The sequence below is a fragment of the Pangasianodon hypophthalmus genome, chromosome 30 (assembly GCF_027358585.1).
Source record: "Pangasianodon hypophthalmus isolate fPanHyp1 chromosome 30, fPanHyp1.pri, whole genome shotgun sequence".
NCBI classification, from domain to species: Eukaryota; Metazoa; Chordata; class Actinopteri; order Siluriformes; family Pangasiidae; genus Pangasianodon; species Pangasianodon hypophthalmus.
Genome location: NC_069739.1, coordinates 3,685,429 through 3,713,180, shown reverse-complemented (window position 1 = coordinate 3,713,180; position 27,752 = coordinate 3,685,429). Strand labels below are relative to the sequence as shown.

The following is a 27,752-nucleotide window of genomic DNA, read 5'->3' as shown; positions in this document are numbered from 1 at the left end:
TATCACAACAAGCTGTATGTATTGTGTATAATCTTAATCCAGTGCAGCGGCATTTACGCTGTGCAGGATACTCGATTCTGATTGGTCAGTCGAGGCATTCCAAGTGATAACTTGGGGACTCTTTGGCGGGTGTTGTCTGACTTATATCACTTTTATATGTTTACTTCACATTTAAATTAAATTAATATTAGTTTTTTATTTATCCTAAGACACCCACATGTTGAATGTAACCATGCCTGATTGACCATTTCAGTGTTAATTTTTAATATTCGTAAAGAACATGATGATGATTTACTATGAATTCCAGATTAAAGGAATGGTGTGTGTTAGTTTGCGCCCTCTTCTGCCAGTGTAACAACACATTGGAAAAAACAATCACCTTAAACATTAAATACATTAATAAACTGGAAGTAAAGCTTGTAATTCATTTTAAAAGTCATGCTTTAACTAATATTCAAGGTTGAATCGATGGTTTCTATAGTAAAGAGCCATGTAATAAGCAGGATATTGTAGTGGCAGTGTATGAGAAACAGGAAATAGAGACATGATCACGTTTATTTTGTGGTTAACTAACTAACCATCTGTTTGTGATCTGTTACATAACAGGGTTTTAAACCAGTGATGAACTTTCTCCTTCTTTATTTTCTTAGATATTACAACTGGAGCACCGCTGCACCGATCCTGCTGGCTATGCAAGTCTTTCAGAAACCTCTGCCTAAGGTAACACACACGCACACACACACACACACACACACACACAGGCTGTGACCTAGACCAAAAAGCCAGTGATACAGTGATGCTGTTTTATTATTATATGATAATATAAATGTGCTCGTGTGTTCACACGTGTCCCCGATACTCCGTGGTGTGAAAGTAACCAAATTAATTCAATTAATTCATTAACAAAATGGATTTGTTAAAAGTGCACATGTAGCGAGAAATTAATTATTACAAAAGGCAAGTGAGGTAAAATAAATAATAAATAAATAAATAGTGATTTGATTTGATAAAATGAAAGAATGTTTTGATAAAAACAGTCCAGATTTTATTGATGAAATGAGAGAACCATCGATGTGTGAAAATGACTGATATTATTTTAATAATAGAAACATTTTTAAAAGTAAATTGAAGAGCTGTTTGCTCACTGGATAGTAATTTGGTGATCAAAACTATGTGCTTGGATGTTATTTTTTGTGCTTTCTCAAAGAATATTTGTTAGAACCCTTATTTAGGACCACGCTACACGTTAGCTGTAATTCATTAATGATCTAGAGTTACTCGAGTAAACCTCTTTCTCCCCTCTGCTCTCTCTCTCTTTTCCTCTCTCGCCCACTCAATTCCCCTGCCTTTCAGTTCTCCTGCTCCGCTTGTGTTTATTCGCTGCTGGAGCTTCTTCTGTCTCGTCTAACCGCGGTGTTTACGTCTTCCTCAATGGTCACTCGCAGCTCTTCCTCCTCCTGCATGAGCCTCTTTGCTGTTTTGTTTGTTCTGTTTTTTGTTTTAGTTTTTTTGAGATTTTCGTTCGGTTGTTGAGGTTGTGTTTCGGCTCTGTGCATGTCCCTCGCAGGCCACCGTGGAGAGGATCATGAAGGAGAAGATGCCGAGGAAAGGAGGACGCTGGTGGTTCTCGTGGCGCGGGAGAGGGAGCAACTCCAAAACGGTACACACACACACACACACACACACACACACACACACACACACACACACACATGTACACAGCCACATTTCCACACCTGAATACAACAATCATGAATCTACAGAGGAGTATTTGATACATGGTTGGTGTCTTTCAGGATTCTACAACCGTAAACGGACCCTCTGGAGGAGCAGAGCATGCTGGGAAGATGGCTGTCATCAACAGGTAGATGTCTTTTCATTATTAAAGCATTAATTAATTAATTAATTAAGAGTTGATCGTGGACATGTAACGGTTTTACATTTTACATCTAATTTAATTACAGGCGGAACGATGAATCCTCCTCCTCCAGCGACGAAGAGCACCAATCAACCAAACAGACGGCCAGCTCCACCCAATCAGAGACCTCAATTAGCCAAGGGGGCGTGTCTTACAGGAAGACGCTCCGCCTCACATCCGAACAACTGGTAAGAACTTTCAAAGCAGTCGAAACCATTTGGCATCATTACCTATTTTAAATATGTAAAGAAACACAGTGTTTCTTAAATCTTACACACTTCCTGAAAGTGTTTTTTTCATGCCATAAAACTTTGCAAAGTTTCAAAAAGCAGTTTGTTTACTTGATTTGTTGTTTTTTGTTTTGTTTTTTTAATAGTTAGAAGTCCACTTTTTAATTTTAGCAGGAGAATTTCTCCGACGTCAGAGAGCCTCCTTTGCTCTATTAATTTCCTCCGCTCAGTGTTTGTTCTCTTTTTTGGCAGTGTGAACCCTCCATATTGTTAAAAAATAAACATCTATTTTACACAAACATAGCGTTTGTGTAAAATAGATGTTTATTTTTTAACAATATGGAGGGTTCACACTGCCACACTGTATGTATCCCAGAGCAACAAACAACACACACACAACTGTAACGACCCCCTTTATAAAATATTATATTTGCTTTAAATAGCATGTTGGTAATTGTATGGATTGCATTTACAGTACTGCGTTGTCACTGTGTGTGTGTGTGTGTGTGTGTGTGTGTGTGTGTGTGTGTGTGTGCTCATATCTCAGGCTAGCCTGCAATTAAAAGAAGGCCCCAACGACGTGGTGTTCAGCGTCACCACTCAGTACCAGGGAACGTGTCGCTGCGAGGGAACCATCTACCTGTGGAACTGGGACGACAAAATCATCATCTCCGACATCGACGGCACCATCACCAGGTGAGCAGTCCTGGGAAACGTGTATGTTGAATTCTGGATACTGATTGGTCAGGACGTGCTGAATAATTTTCCAAAACAGCAGCTGTAAAAGTAGTGCATCTGCAAATCACAGGTTTATATTAATGCACTCACTGGAATACATTATCGTTTCTGTAGTAACGGCTCACACAGGGACTTGTAAAGTTTTCTCTAAGGAGACGTTTATGTATCATTTACGGAAGGAGTCTCCAGTGTCAGCGCGTTGCAAAGCTGTAACGTTCTGTTTTCCGACATCTTCGGGACGGAGAAGTTTACGCTTCTGGTGTTTCAGTAACACGACAAGCTGCATTTTTTTTTTATTATTATTAACTTCAAGAGAGAAACTTAAGAAAGGGGAAGAAGTTAGTTCCTGTTATTACTTACGTTATAGCAGCTATAAAGTAAATAATAACAGAAACTAACTCCTTCCCTGGATGTTAGACAACATTAAATGTAGCTACAGACAGATTAAAAAGTATGTGTCGTACTTTAATACTTAAAAAACAATTAATTGTTGGGAAATTGCTGTGGTTTAAGAGGAATAATAAACTTCAGGATGTGCTGTTATAGGAAATATAATCCACTTCAGTGTGGTAACAGTGTAGATGCTTTATGGAATATATATGTGCTGTATATGATTTTATATAATGTGTAAAAATGACACTATCTGTCTGTTCCTGTAGATCGGACACGCTGGGGCACATCCTGCCCACTCTGGGGAAAGACTGGACACACCAAGGCATCGCCCGCCTCTTCCACAAAGTCAGCCAGTAAGAACTGCTCGCTCACCTGCCAATCACTAACTCACATTTATACAGTAAACATAAAATTTAATCCTCTTCATCTCTCAGGAGCTGCTAACAGGTCAGTTCCTCACTCCCAGAACTCCTAGAGATCTGCTGTAGTTACTGAATAATGTACTTTAATAAGAATAACTGAATGATAAAGCAGGACTTAAAATTGGTTCATTAAAAGCAGCTTATAACTGAGGAAAGAGCTGAACAGCTGAGGGTTAATGACGTTCTCGAACATGGTCCTGTGCTCCAGGGCATTTCTGAGATTTAAACCCACAACCTTCTGGAAACTATCATAAGACCGTGATAGCTGAGATCTTGAATCTGGCAGTAGTAGTGATATGGAAATAGTGGTAGTCTAAAATGAACTAAAATCAGTTTTAGATTTGTTAAAGAAATTAAACGAAACCAAAATATTCTTTACTAATTTATTCGTTTTTGTCTTGTATTTGAGACAACTTTATTTTTTTTGTATTTTGGTCATTTTAGTGTACGAACTTTAGCATACATAAACCTAATAAACACTGTGTTGTGTTTAGACTAAAATTATTTTTAGTATGTTAGTAAAATTATCATTTTAGTAATTTAAAAAAAAACAAACAAAACAAACAAAAAAAATATATATATATATATTTACTTACTTACATTTGTTATTTTAGTATACTTCTAAAAATGAATTTTTAAAGGGTAACTTTGACCCAAGCACAAAAAAAACCTAATAAACATTACATTGTATTTGAGCCAGAATTATTTTTAGGATTTTAGTAATTTTTTTAAACTTATTTTAGTCATTTTAGTGTATTTATTTGATCAATGTTAGGATACTTGAATGAATTTTAAATAAAGAGGTATTATACTGATTTTAGTGAATGTAGTATACTTGTTTAACGAATGTCGGATACTTATTTTAGTGAAAGTCATACACTTATTTTAGTCATTTTAATTTATTTAGAGACGATATACTGAGAGATGTGTGTGTGTGTGTGTGTGTGTTGCAGAAACGGCTATAAGTTCATGTACTGCTCAGCGAGGGCGATCGGCATGGCGAACATGACCAGAGGATACTTACACTGGGTGAACGAGAGCGGCACCATGCTGCCTCAGGGTCCCGTACTGCTCAGTCCCAGCAGCCTGTTCTCAGCACTGCACCGGTGAGAACACACACACACACACACACACATACACACACATACACACCCACACACACACACATGCATAATGTCCTCCACTTATTTAGCTGCATTCAAGATACGTCACAAGCTACTTTCCTTGATAATATCAGGGCAACAAACATCTGGTCTGACAGAAGCAACAAAGAAACACACACACACACACACACACACACACTCCAATACCAACGATGAGGCTGTGTGTGTTCATAGGGAGGTGATTGAGAAGAAGCCAGAGAAGTTTAAGGTGGAATGCTTGACCGACATTAAGAACCTGTTTTATCCAAACACACAACCTTTCTACGCTGCCTTCGGAAACAGAGCCACGGTGAGCACACACACACACACACACACACACACACACATACACACACCCCTAACAACCCAACAAGATTTAGGTTGCACATTTCTTCCAATATACAGAGAGGTTTTGTAAATTATTCAAATATCATCTCAAGTATGATGTGTACTGTATTTTTCGATTGATTCACACAGGACTTTATAACCACCTGTACGATATAAATGATATAAATCACTTCATTAAGTGGTGAACAAATCATAAATCCATTAGCCAACCCACAGGTCAGAGTCAGCGCTCCAGTGATTTACCCAGTCCCATGTTTTGCTTGCCCAGAAATCCATTTAACTAAGCTAAAAAAGTGCAGGTAATTCAATTTAACTGAAAAATATGACGAGCTAATTATGTACATTAATACAGACTATGGAAAATAAGTGAAAAATGCAATCCCTGAAAGGGGTCGACTTGATGTAGCTGTAGTTTTTAATCCTGTCCTGCTGACGAAGCATCACGTTTGCATTCTCGACAAAAAAGACAAAGTCTTTGGATAACGTTTTGAGCTGCGAAGTTTTTTCCTTCGTATTCGTGATTCTGGGAATGTTGCCTTGCTAGTTAATAACATGATAATTAGTTTAATAGTAATCTGTTCAAGCTAATTAATATGCGTAATAAGAACAGTCCCTACTCACAGCCAGGCCACGTCCTCGAATCGCGTGAGAAATAACCACGAAACATACGAACAATTTTGGAGCATGTGATGTTTAAACAAACTATCAAAAGTATTAAAAGTTTCGCTAAAGCCGAAAAGAAAGTTTTTCTTTTCTTGGCTGTTGGTCAGAACACTGATAACTCAGATACGTATTCGTTATCTAGTGTCGTCTTATAGACGACGTTTTTACGTATACTCTGTATCGTATAAAATACTGTATACTGAGTGCGATATGTTGTTCGCAGGACGTGTATTCATATAAGGAAGTGGGCGTTCCCTTAAACAGGATCTTCACTGTCAATCCAAAAGGAGAACTGGTGCAGGAGCACGCCAAGACCAACGTGTCCTCGTAAGTACAGTGTGTTAGATAGAGTGTGTGTCTCTGAATGTTGTGATACCCATAAGATTTGATGTTTATTTGCAGTGTTTAATATAGCAGAATATAGCAATATGAAGTGTGTGACCAAGCGATGTTTAAATAGGCTCGGCGAAGCAGATTTGTTACTATGACAACCAGAGAGTTAGATTGAAGACGCTGTGATCCTTAATGGAGAAGCTGAGGATTTCACTGAAGCGGTGTGATACTGATGTGAACCGACGGAGTATAAAGTTTGTGTGTGTGTGTGTGTGTGTGTGTGCAGATACGTGCGTCTAGGCGAGGTGGTGGATCACGTCTTCCCCCTCCTGAAGAGAACGAGCTCGTCGGATTTCCCCTGCAGCGACACGTACAGCCACTTCACCTTCTGGAGACAGCCGCTCCCTCTGGTGGACGGAGAGGAGTGTGCAGGCACAGCAAAGAGCTGAAACCCACCAATATGCACAAACAGTGCGTTCAGAAAGTATTCAGACCTCTTCTTTTTTCACATTTTGTTCTGTTGCAGCTTTATGCTAAAATGCTTTAATTATTTTTTATTTTTCACATCGATCTACACTCCATACCCCATAATGACAAAGCAGAAACCAAATTTGTGATAACTTTGCAAATTTATTAAAAAGAAATAGAACTGAAATATCACAGTTACACAAGTATTCAGACGGTTTGCTACGACACTTGAAATTTAGCTCAGGTGCATCCCATTTCTCTGGTTCATCTTTGCGATGTTTCTACACTTTGACTGGAGTCCACTTGTGGCAAACTCAGTTGATTGGACCTGATTTGGTAAGGCTCATACCTGTCTATATTATGTCTAACAGCTGAAAATGCATATCAGAGCAAAAACTAAGCCATGAGGTCAAAGGAACTGTGACAGGATTGTGTCAAAGGCTACAAAAAAAATTTCTGCTGCATTAAAGGTTCCCATGAGCACAATGGCCTCCATAATTCTTAAACAGAAGAAGTTTGGAACAACCAGGACTCTGAGCCATCGGGGGAGAAGGGTCTTGGTAAGAGAGGTGACCAACAACCCAATGGTCACACTGGTTGAGCTCCAGAGATCCTGCGTGGAAATGGGAGAAACTTGCAGAAGGTCAACCATCACTGCAACAATCTTGGCTTTATGGCAGAGTGACCAGATGAAAGCCTCTCTGCTTGGAATTTGCAAAAAAAGCAGCTAAAGGACTCTCAGACTATGAGAAACAAGATTCTCTGGTCTGATGAAACGAAGATCGAAGTATGGCCTCAATTCCAAGCGTCATGTCTGGAGGAAACCAAGCACCACTCATCACAATAGGCACCTGCACAATACCATCCCAACAGTGAAGCATGGTGGTGGTAGCATCATGCTGTTGGGGTGGGGGGGGGGGGGGGGTGATCTGTTCAAGAGCGCTCAGGACATCAGACTAGGCTGAAGGTTCACCTTCTAACAGGACAGTGTTTTTCAGCAGCAGGGACTGGGGCACTGGTCAGGGTTGAAGGAAAGCTGAACGCAGCAAAATTCAGAGATATCCTTAAAGAAAATCTGTTCCAGATCTTCTAACAGAACAATGATCCTAAGCACACAGCCAAGAGAATGCAAGCGTGGCTTAGGTACAACTCAGTGAATGTCCTCGAGTGGCCCAGCCAGAGCCTGGACTCGAACCCAATCGAACATCTCTGGAGAGACCTGAAAATGGCTGTCCACTGATGGTCTCCATCCAACCTGCGAGAGCTTGAGAGGATCTGCACAGAAGAATGGCAGAAAGTCTCCAAATCCCAGTGTGCAAAGCTTGTCGCATCGTACCCAAAAAAACCTGAGGCTATAATCGCTGCCAAAGGTGCTTCAGCTATGTACTGAGCTGGGGTCTGAAAACTTATGTAAGGGTGATATTTCAGTTTCTTCTTTTTAATAAATCTGCAAAATTATCACAAATCTGGTTTCTGCTTTGTCATTATGGGGTATGGAGTGTAGACTGATGTGAAAAAAAAATAATAATTTAAAGCATTTTAGCATAAAGCTGCAACATAACAACGTGAAAAAAATGAAGGGGTCTGATCTGATTACTTTCTGAATGCACTGTACATGAACACACACACACACACACACACACACACACACACACACACACACACACAGAGAGAGAGAGCACTGCATATCTTAACATAACTTCAAGAACTAAATATATTTAAAAAAAAAAAACATTTGCACATTTTTTTATATCACGCTAGCTGCTGAACATTTATCCCGCTTTTTTTTTTTTTTTTCTTTTAAACGTTCTTATACCACAGCATTCTGGACTCTGATTGGTCAGAAGGTGTTGATTAATTTTCTATAACAGCAGCTCTGACAGTAGCGCAGTACCGCAAATCACAGGTTAATATTTACGCGCGTATCTGAGAAAGATCATTGATGTGGTGAAGTTTTCTGTAAAGATACGTTTTTTAACATTTACATATGGAAGGAGTCTCCAGTGTCAGTGCTTCGTAACGCTTCATCATCGAGATTTCTAACACATTCCGACAAGTCTTCAGGACCGAGGAGTTTACGCTTTACTGATTCTCAGTAACATGACATTTTTGTCTTAACTCCGTAAGAGAGGAAAAAAGAGAGGCTGGTGAGGGAACAACTGTTTATAGTTGCTATATCGTAAGTGAGAGCAGTCTGCTGTGGTATAAGAGGAATAAAACACTTCAGAACCTGCTGTTACAGGAAAATAATCAAATTCCTTACATGGAACGCTGGGCTGGTGAACGGAATTATGGGATTGCCTTTTCTGAAAAAGGACACATGGAATGCTGCTTGTAAAACTTGTCCAAAATAAGGAACGCTGCCTTCCAAATGAGACTGACACTCACATGTCTGTTGCACAGAAAAAAAAAATGTAGAGCTACGCTTTTAGAGCTATACACACACACACACACACACACACACCTGTTCTGCTACACGTTTATTTATTTATTTTTATTCATATCTCGCTGCTTTAGAGCTTTTCACCTTGAATGTGTGTGAATTCCAGCTGTGCCAAATCTCAGAATGCTCAAAAGGTTCAGAGACTGTTACTGCGTAGAGTATTTGTTACTGAAATTACAATCACATGTACAGTATATCAGACATACACTGGCACTTTAGAAATCTGTAAAACAACAATAAAAAAAAAGCACAACGTGCAATTCAGTAAGCTGCGGTAGAGACGAGTGCAGCTTCAGATTAATCGCTGTAGCTGAAAGATTATAACAGGACCGTGAAATATTTCATCATTATTTCTGGGATGATTTGATGTTATGCGCTGAAAATGTAGCATCTGAACAAAAAAAAAAAAAAAAGGAGATTTTGTTCTGTATTGTTTTCCGTTTATTCATTTATTCGTCTTCAGTAAGCGCTTCATCCTGGTCAGGGTCACTGTGGATCCACGGCGAGGCGGGAATACACTCCGGATGTCCACCACACACACACACACACACACACACACACTCTTTCACATCCACCGTAGCCAATCCGTCTCCTGGCGTGTTTTTGGAAGGTGGGAAGAAACCGGAGAACCCGGAAAAACCCCACAGGGACACAGAGAAAACATGCGCTGACTGTAACCCGAGCTCAGGATCGAACTCTGGGACTCTCCGGAATATCTGGAATAAAGCTGTTATGTTTTTTTTGTTTGTTTTTTTTTTTTTTCCTAAGAAATCATTGTTTCATCTAAGAAAAACTGTTCAATATTTCATGATAGAAATTTGCCGTCAACATTTCAGGCTGCGTACGTGACGTGTACTCACGCCGTATACGTCTATACCGACATTTTTATTAACACAGAAACATTATGCAAGCTGATGCCGAACGTATTTATTTAATCGTGTTTATCGAATTTCTCGTCGTGGTGCTCTGTGAAGCATCTTACTGAAATGTTACCGGTCGTATACAAGCTGTATTTTCCTAATACTAAAAGTACAGTATCTGTTTTTCATGATCAAACTTTAAAGTCAAAATATATATATATCTCAGTAGGATCTGTGTGATGTCTGTTATAGTTATTCTTTCTGTGAAAGATCAGTATAACACTGGCGTATTGTCTTCTCAGTCCAGCCGCTGATATTCTCAATTTATTTTAGATGGAAATTTGTTAAACAGCTGTTTCTGACTTTTTTTTTTTTTTTCCTCTCAGTAAAATAAACTGATTTACTCTGAATCTGAATTACTTTTGAGTCATGAGTAAGATCCGTAACCCTTACCTGTTCAGCTCTGCCTCAGGGGAAAGGTGCTTTGGGTAACAGGTGAGCGATGAACGCTAAAAAGAATCATATCACGTTACTTAAAGACCATACACAATACACAATCCATAACCTGAAATCACGTGAATCATAGATATCTGTCTCGCCCTATTCTTGTGATTTTATTTTATAGATTTGTGTTGCTTTTTGTTTTTTTGTTGTTTTTTTTTAGCTCTTCCTAAACTGTTTAATGTTGTTCCGTATATCTGCTTTTACTCATGTTATACACTTTGCTGTTTCTAATGAATCAATTAGATTCAAAAATAATACATTTTTCTACAGTTATCATACTATAATCTGTTACTACATGGCACTGAATGTATGTGAGAAACTTAAAAATATAAAATATTGCTTAAATATATATTATGAAAGGTCATATCTGCTTTGACCTTATTGACAAATCACAGAATTTTCAGACAGAATAATATCAAATCCCAACATCTTGAAGGATTACGGCAATAAATAAATATATATATATATATACACACACACATATATATATATATATATATATATATATATATATATATATATATATATATATATATAACAACATGATACTTTTAAGACATTTCTACGATATTTAATATGCATCACAATATATAGGTTGATTTAAAAAAAAAAAAAAACGCTGGCAAAACAACAGTTACATTTATTATAAAAACAATAATTATTAACAAAACCTGAGTTGATATTGATAGATAGGAAAATATGAAATATTATACATGAGGATTTTTACCCTGATTTTGATGGCAGGTTTATAAATTAACATTAAGTAAAACATAAAAAATATGCTTTTTTGTGTGGAAATGCAGAAAAAGGAGTTAAAAGTGTATTTGTTCTGTCTTATAAAGCATTGATGGATATAAAAAAGTGTTAAAATGATAAAGGTAAAAGTTTTTAATGTTTCTTGTTAAGTTATTATAAGGAAGTCTAATAAGATAAGAAGATAAGAAAGAGGGATTTCTCTGTACCTAAGCACTGGTTAGCTTTGGTGAAAGTAGGCCAGTTTGATTCCAGAAATGTTTGAATCGACTCAGATTCCGATTCCAAGCTTTAGGACTCGAAGGAGTCGATTCACTGGAGTTGATTCTTGTTTTCTTTTTTGCCCTTGACGATGAATAAAGTGAACTAAAAGGCTCATATCTCTAATGTCAAATCTTCAGATTACTTGCTGTGTGTGAATCTTTAGTGAATCTTTAGTGTCAAAACTAAAAAAAAAAACAGAGTTCAAAGGTCAAGACCATGGAATTATATTTAATTCTATCTGACCCTGTTTTATTATTATTATTATTATTATTATTATTATTATTATAAGAATGAGTTAATGTATATGAAATACAATGAATATGAAATCTATCTATATATATATATATGTGTGTGTGTGTGTGTGTGTGTGTGTGTGTGTGTGAATTCTCTGCACTCGGCACTGAAATGTTTTGAATCGATTCCGATTCCGATTCCAAGTTTTGGGTATCGAAAGAATCGATTCATGGGAGTCGTTTCTATTTGTTCTCTGGCTTGAGGATGAATAAAGTGAACTAAAGTCCATGTCTGAATGGAGCAACATTACAGCTGTATGAATCTCCTTCTCTGCTGCTTTACATCGTCTGTTGTGATTCTGGATCTGTTTGGGAACGTGTGTGTGTGTGTGTGTGTGTGTGTGTGTGTGTGTGAAGGAGTCGACTCACGACTGTGCGAGAACTTGAGCCGCATCAACTGCACTGTGTCAAAGAGTCGGTTCTTCTAAACCGATTCTATTCGATTCTAAAGCTTCAGAATCGACTCTTTCAATCCTATGCCTGGATTCCAGGAATCGACTCTTTGTAAGAATCGAATCCCAGGCACAATGTCACGGCAGGTGGAGCTGCTCCCGGTGCAACAAGTCGCGCGACAGCTTTGAGGAGGAGTTTCCGAAACCGGGGCCGGTGATTGGGGCTCGCGCATGAACCGAGTCGTTACCCGGCTGGAGAAGTGTGCACCTGCCGTGGAGCTACAGCCATGGAGAGACTACTGGTAGGGAATGTTTAATTCCTGTGTGTGTGTGTGTGTGTGTGTGTGTGTGTGTGTGTGTGTGTGTGTGTGAGAGTGAGTGAGTGAGTGAGTGAGTGAGTGAGTGAGTGAGAGACGCGAAATTGATGTTTAGTTTTGTTGCTCAAGTCGAGAAACTCATTACATTCTCTGTCTCTAAACACAACAAACTCTGAAAACTAGCACACTAAATAGTAGGCAATAATAAACAAATAGGGTGCAGTAGAAGGTCGCATTCTTTCAGAGCAGACTTTTTGTTTGGAAAAAATAAATAAATAAAAATGAAAAAATCCTAAATACTTTCCAAAAGTTCCAAGGTCGAGAGTTTGGAGTTATAAAAATCAAATTTTTGTTTATTTTATTTTTTAAATTTTTTTTACTGAATATATATGTTACAGACTTTACACCAAAATATCACTTAAAAGTGTAAAAAAATATATATATATTTTTTTAAACTATAAAACTGTTTTTGTTTTTGTTTTGACCTTATTGAGGATTATAAGTTTAAGGCTCGATATCTCAAAAATGACACAAATGTCAGCAAAGTAAAGTAGCAGTGTTTGATTTGACATAAATATCATATCATGATAATTAGACATAAATTTTGAAATATAAGTTATCTAACAACCTGCCAACAGAACAGTAGTGCTGCATTTAACAAACAAACAAACAAACAAACAAACAAATAAACAAAAATAAGATCTCAGTTTTATTTAAGGAACAAGAAACGAAACACTAAAAAAGGAAACAAAAATTTTAAAAAGTCTGTAAAATTGTAATCTTTAACAATTTTTTAAAACAATTTTAACGATTGAAAATTATACCAAGCTTGTACACCTAATCAGCTGCTTTCAATCGGAGAGATAAAAAAAATGTAAAACCTGCGATATTTCAGAAAATTGGGATACAATTTATCACAATATTGATATTATACTAGTGTAAAGTGTATAAAGCTGTACGTTTTTCTTACAGTCCTTATAGGAACAGTTTTGCGACTCGTCTGTTATCCCATAAAAGTCAACAGTCATTAGTGAAGTCAAACTATTTTTTTTTTTTTCTAGATTTTTCTCTTTCTTATACTAATAATCATTAGCGTAAGATCTTTTGATGCAGCTAGCTTTAGCTAACTTCTGCTAAAAATGCTGAATGTACCTTTGCGACCAAATCCAATGTACTTAGCATCGACTGTGATATGTTACAGTACAATTCCTGTGAAAAGCAGCATAAGTATTACAATCAGTTACGTTATTTTTTTATTCTTTCCAACTTTAACAAACATACTTACGATCTGCCAAAAATGGCCTAGTTTGCCAACGTAGCCCTTCTTTAAACCTTGCTCATGTGTAACGCTACTTTGTTCAATATAAACTCGTCTTTGTTGCGTAGATTTAATGTAAACATTGTTGAGTCATTTGGACGACACGTGATGATCCATGTCCACCGTATACGACGAGAGAAATGTTAACGCAGTCGTGCTGTATCCCGCTGTTACAGAGAGAACATGCCTTAAAACCAGAGCCCGAAAACGTCTTCGACATCCTGGAGGAGAGAAGGCGGGGCAGTGATATAAGCCACGCCCTCAGGACTTTTAGCGCTCAGCCGTATCGCGGAGCCACGCCTCTGTCTGTGAGCGCCCTCAACAGGATGGTGCAGGAGTCACAGTATCTACGCTACGTTATCTCTGAGGTGAGTTAAGTTATTGTTACCATCCAAAAGTTGATTATTTTCCCATTACAGCACATCCTGAAATGTTTTTTTTCCTCTTACACCACAGCGATTTGCCAACGATTGCAGTGATCTGTTTATTAAAGAATGACACATCATAGTTTTTATCCATTTATTGTTGTTACTGTTAATGTCGTGGAATGTACGCAAAGCAAGTTTTCACGTACGTTACGTTATAGCAGCTATAAACAGTCGTTCCTTTTCTCTCTTTTCCAGTCTTTCTTTTTTTCTCTCTCTTGAAGTTAATGAAATTAAAAAATATATATATATATATATCGCAGCTTGTCATGTTACCGAGAAACCGCAAAGTGAAAACATAAAGTTACAGTTTTAGCTCTGACCCTGGAGACTCCTTCCATAAATGTTAAATAAACATGTCCTTACACAAAACCTCACCATATCAACAAATACACACATTTTTAATCTGTTTATGTGGAGCGTCTGCTGTACAAGTCCCCGTAAGTGAGCCGTTACTATAGCAACAATAACGTGTCAGAACGAGCGCATTAATATAAACACTACGGTCAAAGCTCAAGCTATAGAAAATTAATCGACACCTGACTTCTGACCAATCAGAATCATTTGAGAATTCAACAGCACTGTGGTATGAACATGTTTATTATTGCTGCGGTTTTATTACAGTATCTATTTAATTACTTACTGCGCTACTAGCTTATTACTAGCTATATTGTTTTTATTTAATATTAGATTTGATATTAGATTAAAGAAAGAACCATTATGTATTTATTTATTTCCCCACTAATGAAAGATGATTGTGTCTCAGCTATGTAACTGTGGTAAGGCCTTGTTCATGTACCATGATGTTACTTTGTTTAAGAATTAAAATATATTAAAAAAAAAAAGTGTTTTTTTTTTTTTTTTTTGGCCAAAAACCTGTTGCCAGTTTGATAAGGTCACAAAGAGGAAGTGACGATATTTCATATTTATCTAAATTTTTCAGCACTGTATAATTTTACCACTAATACTGTTGTTGTTATTGTTATTATTATTATTATTATTATTATTATTATTATTATTATAGTCCAGACAATTAGCTTAATTTATATTTTAGAGATTTCAGAAATTTTAATAGTTTCCCACAGTGATGAGTGAATGTGAATGTAAAGGTACACTCCATGCAGATAGCCGTGGAGTCGGGTGAGCCGCATGAGTGTGTGAAGGAGGAGGCCGTGAGCATCTTAGAGGAGATGAGTCAGAACCTGCAGCTGAGCTTCATCCGCCTCATGGGTTTCGCTCTCACTAAAGTCTTCAAGAGGCTCTTCAGCTCCATACGGGTGAACGAGGACGGACTCGCACGGGTTAGACGCGCTCTCATCGCCATCATCGTCAATGTGTTTCTCTCTGTATCGTCTCAGCACCTTTATTTGTGTCTGTCGATCATTTTTAGCCTACGCTTTAATGATTTTTAGCACTTCCCCAAGTACATATTCACCTCTACACACTAGTGGCACTTTTACTCGCAGGAAAACGCATAAACTTGGTAGATACGATGGCCTTGGAGTTTTCCTACAAACTCTGTGCAGTTGTAGCGATTTGTCACGTTGTAAGCGTACTACCTAGCTAACATGGTAACTAGCTAGCTCAAGTTTTATGTACAGATAAAATAGTTATGAAAAACTGAGTTTGAATGTAGCAAAATGTTATATTTTTGAAAATAATAAATATTTATTGTTCCTGTTTACACTTATATTGTGTTCACATCATGCCAGAATTGTAAAAGTACAACTTTCCGACTTATAAAGACGGTTAACTGCTGTACCGTCAAACTTGTAATAACCAGCTAGAATTTTTTTAATATGAAACTTTCAGTACAGCGAAAAGCTTTGATCAAAAAAAAAATAATAATCTGACCAAAAAAAGCCAAATGTTAGCTAAGTGTAGTTAATGTCACATGATATGTGAGAGCTTTTTTGGCTACAGATATCGATCAAACCAAACCAATGACCACAATGTAAAATAAACAATGAAAAGAGCTAAAATGTGTTTTAGCTAACTGCTAGCTATACAGATGAAATTTCAGAGCTCAAGGTGATGAACAGCTACGAGTCGCCATCTTGTAATCATTTGATTGCTCCGCCTCCTCAGCTCCAACAGGCCATTCAGGAGCATCCGGTCATTCTGATGCCCAATCACAGGAGCTACATCGACTTCCTGATTCTTTCCTATATCATGTTCACCTATGACCTTTCCATCCCCGTCATCGCTGCTGGAATTCGCAAGTATCTATTACAGACAAATGAAAACTGACGTTCTGTTTAATCGTGTTTTGATGTAACACGTGCAATAACTTTTCTGTTTCTTGTTCCCAATTTCTCCTCCAGCGCTGATGGGAATGTCTCTGATTGGTGAGATCTTGCGCCGGTCCGGAGCGTTCTTTATTCGCCGTGCGATTGGATCGGATAAACTCTACTGGGCCGTGCTCTCTGAGTACGTCAGGACCATAGTGCGGGTAAAACAATTACACTATTCACCACTTAAGACCTTAAGATGTGGCCTTAGCTTATATTAGCCAAATTAAAATAGCAAATGCTAGCTCAAAGATAATCATTTGTTTCCAGATAATTGATATTATTGATATTGTTATTTTTGACAGGTGTCTTTGTGTAAAAGGGCAGAGCTTATAAGTTTATTATAAGTTTATTATCACATCCTTTTAACTAACATTCATTAACTTGCTAGTAACCTGGGCTCCTGATTTTAACCAGATAAATATAATTAGCCCAATGTTAGCTATCGAGCCTGATTTAATGCTTTGTTTACAACAAACAGGAACTTTATTTCCTAACTTTTAAAAAAAAATAATCTACATTAAAATTGTCTATTAAGTGATCTTAAAGAGTATCATATACATGTACAGTCTTGGAAATAAGCACAAAACACATCTTTTTTTCTCGTTGTAACGGTTCATTGAGACGATGGCCATGTTGAAATGACGTCACACAGCTGGAGGAGTTGCAGCTCTTCAGAAATTCTGACTTTTTGAGTACTCTGGATAAAAGAAATCCTGTTTCCACTTAATATTTTTCACAAAATAATTATACTTTACAGTAGCTAAGATATTTAACTATCACTGATGAGGTAATGCCAAAAGAAGCTAAGCTAACTAGTAAGCTGTTCATGTTAGCACAGTCCTGTGTATAGGTTCTTGGCTAGCTTAACCAATGCTGATAAATCTTTAGCTAATATTTAGCATTAGTAGTTGTTGCATAAATGTACCAGTTGAACTGATGGTATAAAGCCAATATCTGTAAAATATCTAGAGGTCATCTGTGCTTTCTGTCAGGCTTTAGCTAGGTACGTCAATTTATTTTTCCTCACCAATTGCTAAGCTGATTAGCTAGTAGGCTGTTTAGGAGGCTAGCTACTCAACATGCTACAATAGCAACAATCAGCTATAAACTCTGTAAAACTGATTAAGCCTCTAAGATAAGTGTATGAACATCTATGTGATAAAAATCACACATTTATTCACCGTGCCTTGCTAAAACCACACTACTGCATTATGCATTCCTAGCTGCAGTAAAGTCTTACTGGTTTTTACTGAGCATATTTGTAAATTTGTGTTTTTGCAGACAGGTTTTGCTCCTCTAGAGTTTTATGTGGAAGGACTGCGCAGCAGGACGCTCAAATCTCTGAAGCCCAAACTGGGTAAGCTGAACTTATTGATGCTACATGCTAAATGTGGTTCGCTAAAGCTGGTACACTAACATTACTCACTCTAGTTCAAGTTCAAGTGGAGTTTATTGTCATTTCAGCCATATACAAGTATATAGTGAAACAAAACGACGTTTCTCCGGGACCCAGGTGCTACATAAGACGACACAGAACAACACAGAACTACAAGGGACTACATAATTTATACATAAAGTGCACAAGTGCAAACAGCACAAGACAGTACAATGACTACAGCGCCGACCAGTACACAGCTCTGTTTAAAAGTGAACCTAGTGACAATAGTGCAAAGAGTACAAGAGTACAATACAAGTAGCTGAAATAGTGTAAACATAAGAGTAGCAGCCTATGTACAGTATAATATAATGAGTAATGTAGCAGCATAAACATGCGCAAAAACTTGGGAAAAAAAACATAACATAACCTTATACTAAAATTGGATTAGCTAAACGTAGACTATAGCTGGTTAAGCTAACTTTACACACACATACACACACACACACACACACACACACTTACTTTACTCATATTAATATTAATGACACTACACCTGGGAAAGCAAGCCTTTTTCTCAGTAAAACTGTCGAAGCTAAAATTACTTGTCTTAAATTAAGGTAAAATGAATGAAATGTTGAATGTGGAGCTGTTGTGTACTTTTTGAGGTGACTATTTAGAGTTATAAACAAATAGCCAGATGTTTGTCATATCGTTACTCTTCCTGCAGTGCTGACATTATTTTATCACCATCCTATTAATGCTGTTATAAGGTAAATTAATATTTAGTACTGTTTCACTTTAAATAGGTGATTTTGACACCAATAATAAAGGTGTAAATGGAGTAAAAACCAGTGAATGTGTCTTAGTTAAAAGGTATGTGTGTGTGTGTGTAGGGATGATGCAGATGGTCTTGGAGCCGTTTTTTAAAGGCGAGGTGTACGACATCACTCTGGTTCCGATCAGCATCAGCTACGATCGCGTCCTGGAAGAATCTCTGCTTGCTCACGAGCTGCTCGGCGTTCCCAAACCCCGAGAGACCACCAGGGTGCCGTCCGTCACACTTACCTCCTGATCCTGTTATCGCACTATAAGCTTACAATTTTCACTGATTAGATAAGAAATAACACACTTCAGGATGTGCTGTTATACGAAAATAATCCACACCTGGGTGATTTGTTATGGCCTGACGTGAAGGAAGTATAACGGCACATACCAAGGTGTTTTATTCCTCTTATACCGCAGCGATTCGGCATTTATTCATGAACAGCATGTCACGCTTTTTAACCGTTTATAGTTACATTTAATGTTACGGAATCTCTGCTAGACAAGTTAGTAGTGATGTGGACTGGCTTGGGTTGTGGTTACAGAATCAGTTTATTTGTGTGTGTGTGTGTGTGTGTGTGTGTGTGTGTGTGTGTGTGTGCACAGGGTTTGCTCAAGGCTCGCCAGGTTCTGGAGGAAAACTACGGCTGCATGCATGTGTACTTTGGGAAACCGGTGTCTGTGAGAGAGCTGGCTAAGGGGAGAATCCACCGCGGTCAGTACAACCTGATACCCAGGTAAAACACCAAGAGCTGTGGAGCTCTAAAAAAACAACCTGAGCGCAGTTATATGATCGCGGTGATTTCACGATCGTGGTGCTGTTTGTGTCCTGCTGATATTGTGTTCGTGACTGTAACCGAGGTCTGGACACTGTCGTTTCAGAAATGTATATTTTTTTACCTCATCTGCAGTTGTCAAGGTCGATATAGAAACAGCGACGTCCTGATAAAGTGTAGTCTACTGTGTGGAAAAAGTTGAGCATTCTTAACTGACCTCAGAACAGCTGAGAGAGGCACTTAAACTCTCTCTCTCTCTCTCTCTCTTTCTTTCTCTTTCTTTCTTTCTCAGGGATCTGCCGCTGAAGCTCAGTGCGGAGCTGCAGGAGTTTGTGAGTGATGTCGCTCACTTGTTGGTGCAGTTGCAGGAGCGAGATCTCGTTCTCAGCCCGTGGACTCTCATGGCGCTGATCCTCCTGCAGAACCCTGATGGTGTGGAGTGGAACACGTTTACCCATAAAACCCTGCGCCTGAGGACATTCGCTGCTCAACTCGGAGCCCGAATCGACTGGCCTGGTACGATTTCACAGACAAAAAAACACAGTCTTTGTGTAAGGGAATGTATGATACACACACACACATACACACACACGCACACACACGCACACACGCACACAGAGATCGGCCTCGTTTAGGCTACTATTCTATACTATAGTTACTGTAGGTTACTGTACTGTTCTGTTGGTAGCTATAGGTTACTATTGATTACTATATGTTACTATCGGTTACTATACAGTACTGTAGGTTATGTTAGGTTACTGTACTTCATGTTAAGTTACTGTAGGTTACTGCTGGTTATTATTAGTTACTATAGCTTACTGTAGGACACTATAGGATACTATTCTTTGCTGTGGATAACTATAGGTTACTATTGTTTAGTATAGGTTTCTATTAGTTACTATTGGATACAGTAGGACACTATAGGTTACTATTCTTTACTATACATTACTATTACTTACTATAAGTTACTATTGGTTAATGTAGGTTACTAATATACTATAGAATATTGTTCTTTACTATAGGATGCTATTATATTCTATAGGATGCTTACTATATGTTACTGCTGGTTACTGTAGGTTACTATTGTTAGTGTTAGTTACGGTAGGTTACTACTGGTAAGATCTTCCCATCGATCTCAGTGATTTATGAATTTTGCACTATTGTAGGGTATTTTTTAAATTTATTTTGAAACAATTCTCAAGCTTCTCTGTTTATAAAGGTCTGACAGGCGTTCACGCGCGGAAAGGATTTACACACAACAACAACATGAGCTACAACAGAGGCTCAGTTCAGGCTTTCCTGTAGTTCGTCTGACGAAAGAAAGAAAGAAAGAAAGAGAGAAAGAGAGAAAGAAAGACGTGTGAATAGGATATTCGAGTTCATGCTTCTCATTTCTTATGAAATAAAGTGTCACTGTCATAATGTTTTTTTTTTCAGCACAGCTTCCTGACTCAGAGGTGATGTTGTCCAGCATGGCCCTGCATCACTCTCTAGCACGCTTTGAGAACGGGCATGTCCGATTGGTCGAGGAGGCGGGGCCAGGACCCGTCACTCAACAGGAGGCCGTGTTCCGGCGAGCGTCTGCGGTGCTCATGTGCGCCTCCTACAGGAACCAAGCACTGCACGTGTTTACGCGACCTGCGCTGGTTGCCGTTGCCATGACAACAGCGCCAAGCTACAGCAAAGGTGTGTGTAAATTATAACAAACATGAACATCACTGTTGTGGGTTGCATTTAGAGACAACAGCTCATCTTTCTTTCCATGTACAGTGCGTTTTAATCGTCTATGCTGCTATTGGCTGGACATACACTTGAGTGCAAAAGTTTGCACACCCTTATTTTTGTGAAATAAGTTAGATTTCACAAGGTTATGACAAATAATTAAAAAGTATATTTTGAGATATGAATAGTGAAACAATTTTCGAATGTCATAAAAATGTGACCTTTTTTTTTTAATTTGTCCACTTACCTCTAGGAACTTTTTCTTTGTCTGGGAATTTTTTTTTCCTTTCCATTTCTGAATGATCTTCCTAAACAGTTGGACATCTTTTGGTACATTTTTATCCTCTGTGAAAGCTTAGTATTTTCCTGATTTCTATTGACTGCTTACAGAAAGCTGCTTGAGAGTTTGAGCCCTTTAAAATAGAAATAAAGTGAAGACATGTTGACTGTTTTAAGTTACTAGACAACTTAATGAAGCAACAATAAATCAGCATGTCAGTTAGATTCAGAGTACGTCACATTGGATTATAAAGTAAATCGTAAATTATGGCTTGTATTTTATTTTATTCAAAAATGTCTTTACCCAGAAATCAAGAACGTTGCGAACTTTGGCACTCAAGTGTTATATACTCTAAATAGGAAGAACAGCAGTGTCTGGTTGTGGACCCTGATAGCCTTTTGTACCTGAGAGTCTCCAGTGAGGAGATACTGCTTTATAACGAGTGTCGTTTCCTCTCCAGACGATGTCTTCAGCCGCTTCTGTTTCCTGCAAGATCTTTTGGCAAATGAATTCATCTTCATGCCTGGCCATGCAGCGCAGGTGAGACCGAAACCGATCACATAGTGTGAGTGACTTTAACCCAACATTTAACCCAGCATCATTTTCTAAATGTGATGATTAATTACAAAAAAAACATGTTTTTTTGAAAGTTAAAATACAATAATTGGCAGTATAGCTTGCAGCTTGCAGTCTTTAGATAAAGCCTGCATACTTTCATTCCCATTTTTTTAAAATGAACTTCTCAAATCGAGAACAATTTGTGGTTTTTGCGGATCTTATTTGAGGAGACAAGGAACAAGTGCCACGAAAACAGCATCTTAAAACCTTTGTGTTAATTTTATGCCATGCTTTAATAGAAGTTAGATTGCGTAATGGTTCGAATCGGATAAAATGGTGGCCAGTTTCTTAAAAAGTTGCTTTGATTCCTGAAACATCATACTGGTGCCTCTTTGGTCATGGGAAGATCTTTTTGGGCTGAATCTATCTTCCACCAATCTCTCTGTCTGTGTCTGTGTCAGGATTTTGAGGAGGGCTGCTCTGGCCTGCTGCGATGTGGAGCTCTGAGCATCTATGACCACGGACTGAGAGTGATTGAAGAAGAGCAGGACACCATTGTCTTCCTGAGCGCCGTCCTTAAACCGTTTATTGAAACATACCAGGTGATTGGAGACAATGTTAGAGATATTCAGGTTTTTATTTTGTGGAAGTGTCTCCAAATGGATCATTGGATTAGCTGGGAAACTAATTGTTAAAGTAAATCTGTGTGGATATTGTCTGTTTTGGGTTTAGGTGGTGTTTCGAGTTTTGTGTGAGGAAACATTTCAGACGTTTACGGAGAAGAGGTTCGTGCCTGACGCCCGTGCTGCCATCATGAAGCTCTTCCTCTCAGGTGAGCATGTGCCGCCAGGTTAAAGGGACAAGTTCAAGAGGAGTGAACTAATTCATTAATTAAGGGACACTTACCTCACAGATTCCTCCAGTATATCATCTTACACACTTACTGTTGGATAAGAGGGAAATACCCTCTGCCTGGGTTTACTGAGTCACCTGGCCACGCCCATTTCATTACACCAGCAGTTGCTCCGCCCACTTTCTCTTTGAACGTGAGCAAATGTGTTATCACTCGAATATCCCATACTGATACAGCATGATCAGATGCAGTACAGAAATATGAAATAATAAATATTACACGTGTTTTGATTTATATGTGTGCAAGTCAATTGCTCAAACCCACTTTATTTTATGAATTTGTCTGATCTCTGGGGCCAGGTCTGACATTTTCTTCTTGCATACTAGCCATAATTACCATATTTCTTGGACTATAAGACCAGCTGTCTGTACCATGACATACATCTGAATTATTTCATTAAGCTAGTCTAATTGTAATCTGCCTATATTTTAGGGTTTTTACGGTAGACCTGCTACTGTAGCACATCTGGCAGTCTGTTGTTCCATGTGGTGAATTAAATCCAATTGTATGTCAGATATCTGACAAACCGAAGGCCCAACACTTTAATGACTTTCTCATTATTTACAGATATTTTCCAGGCCTGACTTAATTAAACTTTTTTTTTTTAACTGACCAAGCTAGTTAGCTCAGTCGTAAACAAGCCACTGTGACTGAGAAATCGTCACAGCTGCATATAAAATCTAGGCAAAAGAGCCTCCCTGTTTCCTTATTTTTTGTGTCTCTCAGTCTCCATGTCCACTCTTCAGACTCTGTGTGTCTTCAGGTGAGGTGCGGTCGTACGAGTGTTTGTCCTCCGACACACAGAAGAACGCTCTCTCGGCTCTGGTCAGGATGGGAGCTGTGTCTAAATCCAGGGTGTAAGTGGAAATTTCACTTTTATTAGATACAAAGTCGGTAAAACACTGATGCTGTAAACTGTAAATTTTTGTTTAAAATAGACGTGAACAAGTCTCCAGAGAATGTTCGTTTCTTCTCCTGTTTGATAGTGATGCGTATTTAATGATGATCCGGTTACTTTTGTATGCTTGCTCATACCAGTGTTTCTCAACCGAGGGTCCGTGGAGCCCTTGTGGTCTGTGGCGTAATTACCGGGGGTCTGTTTCTACAAATATTTAAAATATGTATAAGTGGTTATTTTGGTTAAATATTTCAAAATATAATTTCAATACATTTTTTAGGCCCATTACATTTCAGAAAAGGTGCAGGCTTACTGTTTTAACCTGCTTAGTCATGCACATTCATTAGTCAACTCTATCACTAACGTAGCTTAGCGTGCTTGTTCTGGAGTGATCTGTGTTCACCGTGTGGAAATCAGAGCAAGGTTTCTTCCTTTGATAGCCTTAGGACTGCAATTGCTATGAACATTTTTGCATCATGTCTCCATCACTAAACAGTTGATGTCTTCAGTGCAACAGACTTTGTTATAACTATACTGAATTCAGAAATGACTCTGATGCTCATATTCATAAATTGTTCATAAGCTCATAAGTTTCTGTTTACACAATTTGACTCTATAGTACACAGTTATAGAAAGGAAATGATTTATAATCGCACTATCCGGTGTCACCCACATGAGGATGGGTTCCCTTTTGAGTTTAGTTCCTCTCAAGGTTTCTTCCTCATGAAGTCTCGGGGAGTTTTTCCTTGCCACCGTCTCCTCTGGCTCGCTCATTAGGGATAAATTTACGAATTAAAAATTTATATCTGGAAAAAATTTATATATTTCTGTAAAGCTGCTTTGTGACAATGTCCATTGTTAAAAGTGCTATACAAATAAAATTGAATTGATTCAAGTTATCATTCATTTTAAAATGAAATGTGTGTGTCAATGTGTAATGTAGGAAAATGTCACTGTTAATGTTAAAGCAATGTGAAAAGCAGGCAGAACATCAAATCTAATACTGTAAAAATGATTCAATTTGACACATTTGTTGGTTTATGAAAACGTGTAGACTGCTTATACATGAGGAGGAGGATGATGATTATTGTTCTATATATTATAATTATTTATTAATATATACAGATTATGTGATCAGGATCAGGCAGAATATGCTAGGGGTCCACGGCTGGAAAAAGAACCACAGGCCTACGCGATATTTTAAAACACTTCATTTCTCTGTTCTCAGAGCTGAACAGTTTGAGTACAGGGTGAACCACAGTGCAGTGAGGAGAATATGGGACACGCTGGGTAAGAAAACATACCTTCAACTCTTTATGTAAATAAATAAATCTATAATAGCTGTGTTTTTTCCTTAGACAGCATGATAACATGATATAAAGTAATATAATAAGCAGCACTGTGTAATACTAAGTAATGTAAAGCTGCATGAGTCAATACAGAACCATTTAGTTTTAATGTGATAATTTGAAGCTTATACAGTGTTTGTGAGTGTATGTGTGTGCATATATATATATGTGTATGTGTGTGTGTGTTTTCAAAATTATTGGCACCCTGAGTCTCTTCTGTAACATCCTATAATGTTAAAAGTGGGTGGAGACACTTGTAGAGGATTTTGGACCCTCCTCCCTGCACAACATCTCAAATTATTTCACATTCTCATGTTTGTGCATTTCAAGACGCCTTCAATTCACACAGCAGGGTTTTAAATCCAAGAACAAATCAGTGTTAATAACACTTCTTATTATTATGTCACTAACTGTGTTTTAATCCGCTTTGTTGCTTTGTTAGTTACGTGACTTGTGTATGTCAACCTCCTTATAGTGACGGATGTCAAAATGCTTTACGTGTCAAAGACAAGATCGAGTGCAGAACATTTTAAAGAACATTTTTTTTTATTCAAGGGTGACAAGTTTTTTGCATTTGTTTTAAATAATCTTGAAAAATTTTACTGCATGTTTCTAAATTATAAAAACTATTTGAAGTATTGTAAAGTTTATTTTATACAGTATTTTTTTTCCTAAGGGTGCCAGTGATTATGGAGTATTGTATATATATTATAGATATTATATAGATGATATAGGGAAGGATACGCACAGCATCCTGATTCATCTCATAGGTTAAACTAATAGTACTGTAATACTTTAATGCTTTTGCTGGTATAATAAATGCTCTCCTGTCTCTTTGGCTCCAGATGGCAGCGTCACGTCCAAGGTGCCGCTGTACTCGAGACTGTGACATGACCCTCCATTTCTGCTCTTTTTATATAATAAATAATGAGTTAAAGTAGGACCTTCCACAGCCTGAGCGATACTAATTACAAAATAATCCGAACAAACCCAGGACAAAGAACATTCCCGCAGAAAATTCCCAGAATTCCCTGCTCTATCATGAACGAATTTGGCAGCTGGTGTCACTTGAAGTACGAACGCTCAGAGGTGTAAAGATATTAGCACTAAACACATTTCACTGCCAGGTAGGTGTGGAACAGTGTTCAGTACACCACAGTATTAAAGTTCCAGCATCTACACTGATGATTATTTAGTACCATTGATTATCTATTACTTCCTGTACCAGAATAAATAATCTGTAGGTTTTCAGTGACTGTAGATACATTAATACACAGGTCTGTCCCTGCTGATGTGTAATTGTAGATATTTTGATTTGTAGATAGTAATTTATAATAAAAAAACAGACTATCATTATAGTGTTTCAAAGCAATGTGAAATAGCACAATGTATAATATTGTATAATACATTAGGAATAAAAAAGGTTTCTGATTAAATAAACATGATTCCACGTCCTGTTTTTAATTTAATCAATCTTTTTCTATAATCTTTATTCACTCTGTTCTTGCTCTCAGATGGAGTTTTACTTCTCCTGTATATAAAGCTTTATTGACTAAAAAAAAAAAAAAAAAAAAAAAGTTTTTACACTTTCACACCCCTTCAGGTGTGAAAATTGATTTGTTAAAAATAATTAACTTCTTTTTTTTAAATAGCATTTTTAGCATTATTTTAAGGTATGAAACGTATGATATGACATATAAATACTATTCAAAGTATTTATTCTTGTTATTTTCATGTATCAGTAATTCCCAAAGTATTTTATTCCTTATTCCGTATTTTTTATTATTTTTTATTTTTTTATAAAAGGACAACAGGTCATACTTTTTATCCATTTATGGTTACATTCAAAGGGCTTACATTTCCATTTCAAGAATTTTCCTTGATTTTATGAAATATAGTAAATTAGCCCCACCCACTCAATCTATAGCAAATTAGCCACACCCATTCACATTATTGCCGTTTAGCCCCGCCCATTACCTTAATAGCAGGTTAGCCCCGCCCACTCATGTTGGCGTTCAGAAGCAGTTGTTGGAGTGGAAGGTGTTTCAGCAAGTAACTCAGTTTTGTGCTGTTCCTATTAACTACCAAACATCCCTGAGCAATACAGTACAGACTGCGTTTTGAAGGAGACACAATGCAAGACATGTTGTGTGAAAACTCCTGCTGAAGGACGAGACAATCTCAAGAGCAGGTAAGAAAATTACTTCGTTTGAATGTTTTGATTATTCATGAGTGTTTAGCATGAACACTGATTTATGAGGCAGGATTATCTAATGCTGGCTAATCAGTTTGCTAATTTAATCGTTAAGTCATCAAGTCAATAATTAACGCTGGACTAGTTTTAAAACTGTTTCACCTGCAGACGCCATTGTTTATCTCCTACACGTGTTACTGGCGTAGGGGGCGTGGTCTGCCTTATTTCACTCCTGAGGCGACTATCCAATCAGAACAGATCTCATTTACATATCGTAGTCTTAAAGGGACAGTAACTAAAACAAGCAGGTGAACTCTGAGGAATGAAGAGATGTTCATGTAAAA

General features: G+C 37.7%; 2 protein-coding genes across 4 annotated transcripts in view; both read left to right on the top strand.

The window, feature by feature from the left end:
* lpin1b (lipin 1b) overlaps positions 1 to 11,598 on the top strand; it is a 32,357-nt gene extending 20,759 nt beyond the window's left edge. For both annotated transcript variants that reach the window (XM_026917330.3, XM_034301947.2), the window contains exons 11-20: positions 651 to 720; positions 1,568 to 1,660; positions 1,797 to 1,864; positions 1,965 to 2,106; positions 2,696 to 2,844; positions 3,546 to 3,632; positions 4,655 to 4,807; positions 5,039 to 5,153; positions 6,078 to 6,181; positions 6,474 to 11,598. In XM_026917330.3, the coding sequence (XP_026773131.3) occupies positions 651 to 720; positions 1,568 to 1,660; positions 1,797 to 1,864; positions 1,965 to 2,106; positions 2,696 to 2,844; positions 3,546 to 3,632; positions 4,655 to 4,807; positions 5,039 to 5,153; positions 6,078 to 6,181; positions 6,474 to 6,636 (1,144 nt within the window). In that variant the 3' untranslated portion in view covers positions 6,637 to 11,598. The remainder of the gene's footprint in view (positions 1 to 650; positions 721 to 1,567; positions 1,661 to 1,796; positions 1,865 to 1,964; positions 2,107 to 2,695; positions 2,845 to 3,545; positions 3,633 to 4,654; positions 4,808 to 5,038; positions 5,154 to 6,077; positions 6,182 to 6,473) is intronic.
* Positions 11,599 to 11,921: 323 nt separating this feature from the next.
* gnpat2 (glyceronephosphate O-acyltransferase 2) lies at positions 11,922 to 26,665 on the top strand. 2 transcript variants are annotated; one of them, XM_026917467.3, is made up of 16 exons: positions 11,922 to 12,466; positions 13,976 to 14,167; positions 15,334 to 15,525; positions 16,313 to 16,442; positions 16,549 to 16,676; positions 17,800 to 17,875; positions 18,790 to 18,941; positions 19,325 to 19,455; positions 19,787 to 20,010; positions 20,932 to 21,180; positions 21,957 to 22,036; positions 22,516 to 22,656; positions 22,787 to 22,886; positions 23,731 to 23,824; positions 25,094 to 25,155; positions 26,060 to 26,665. In XM_026917467.3, exons 1-16 carry the CDS (start codon positions 12,452 to 12,454, stop codon positions 26,101 to 26,103), a joined length of 2,010 nt encoding a protein of 669 aa, XP_026773268.3. In that variant the 5' UTR covers positions 11,922 to 12,451; the 3' UTR covers positions 26,104 to 26,665. The 2 variants fall into 2 exon arrangements, with proteins under 2 accessions (XP_026773268.3, XP_026773269.3); XM_026917468.3 differs by having other exon boundaries at positions 11,929 to 12,466; positions 15,349 to 15,525; positions 26,060 to 26,663.
* Positions 26,666 to 27,752: the final 1,087 nt, after the last annotated feature.

What these genes read in the sequence shown, in the direction of transcription:
- gnpat2 (XM_026917467.3), top strand. An exon ending in CAGTACAACCTGATACCCAG is followed by an intron (nt 19,456 to 19,786) that starts GTAAAACACCAA and finishes TTTCTTTCTCAG; the next exon opens with GGATCTGCCGCTGAAGCTCA. An exon ending in TGCCTGGCCATGCAGCGCAG is followed by an intron (nt 22,037 to 22,515) that starts GTGAGACCGAAA and finishes TGTCTGTGTCAG; the next exon opens with GATTTTGAGGAGGGCTGCTC.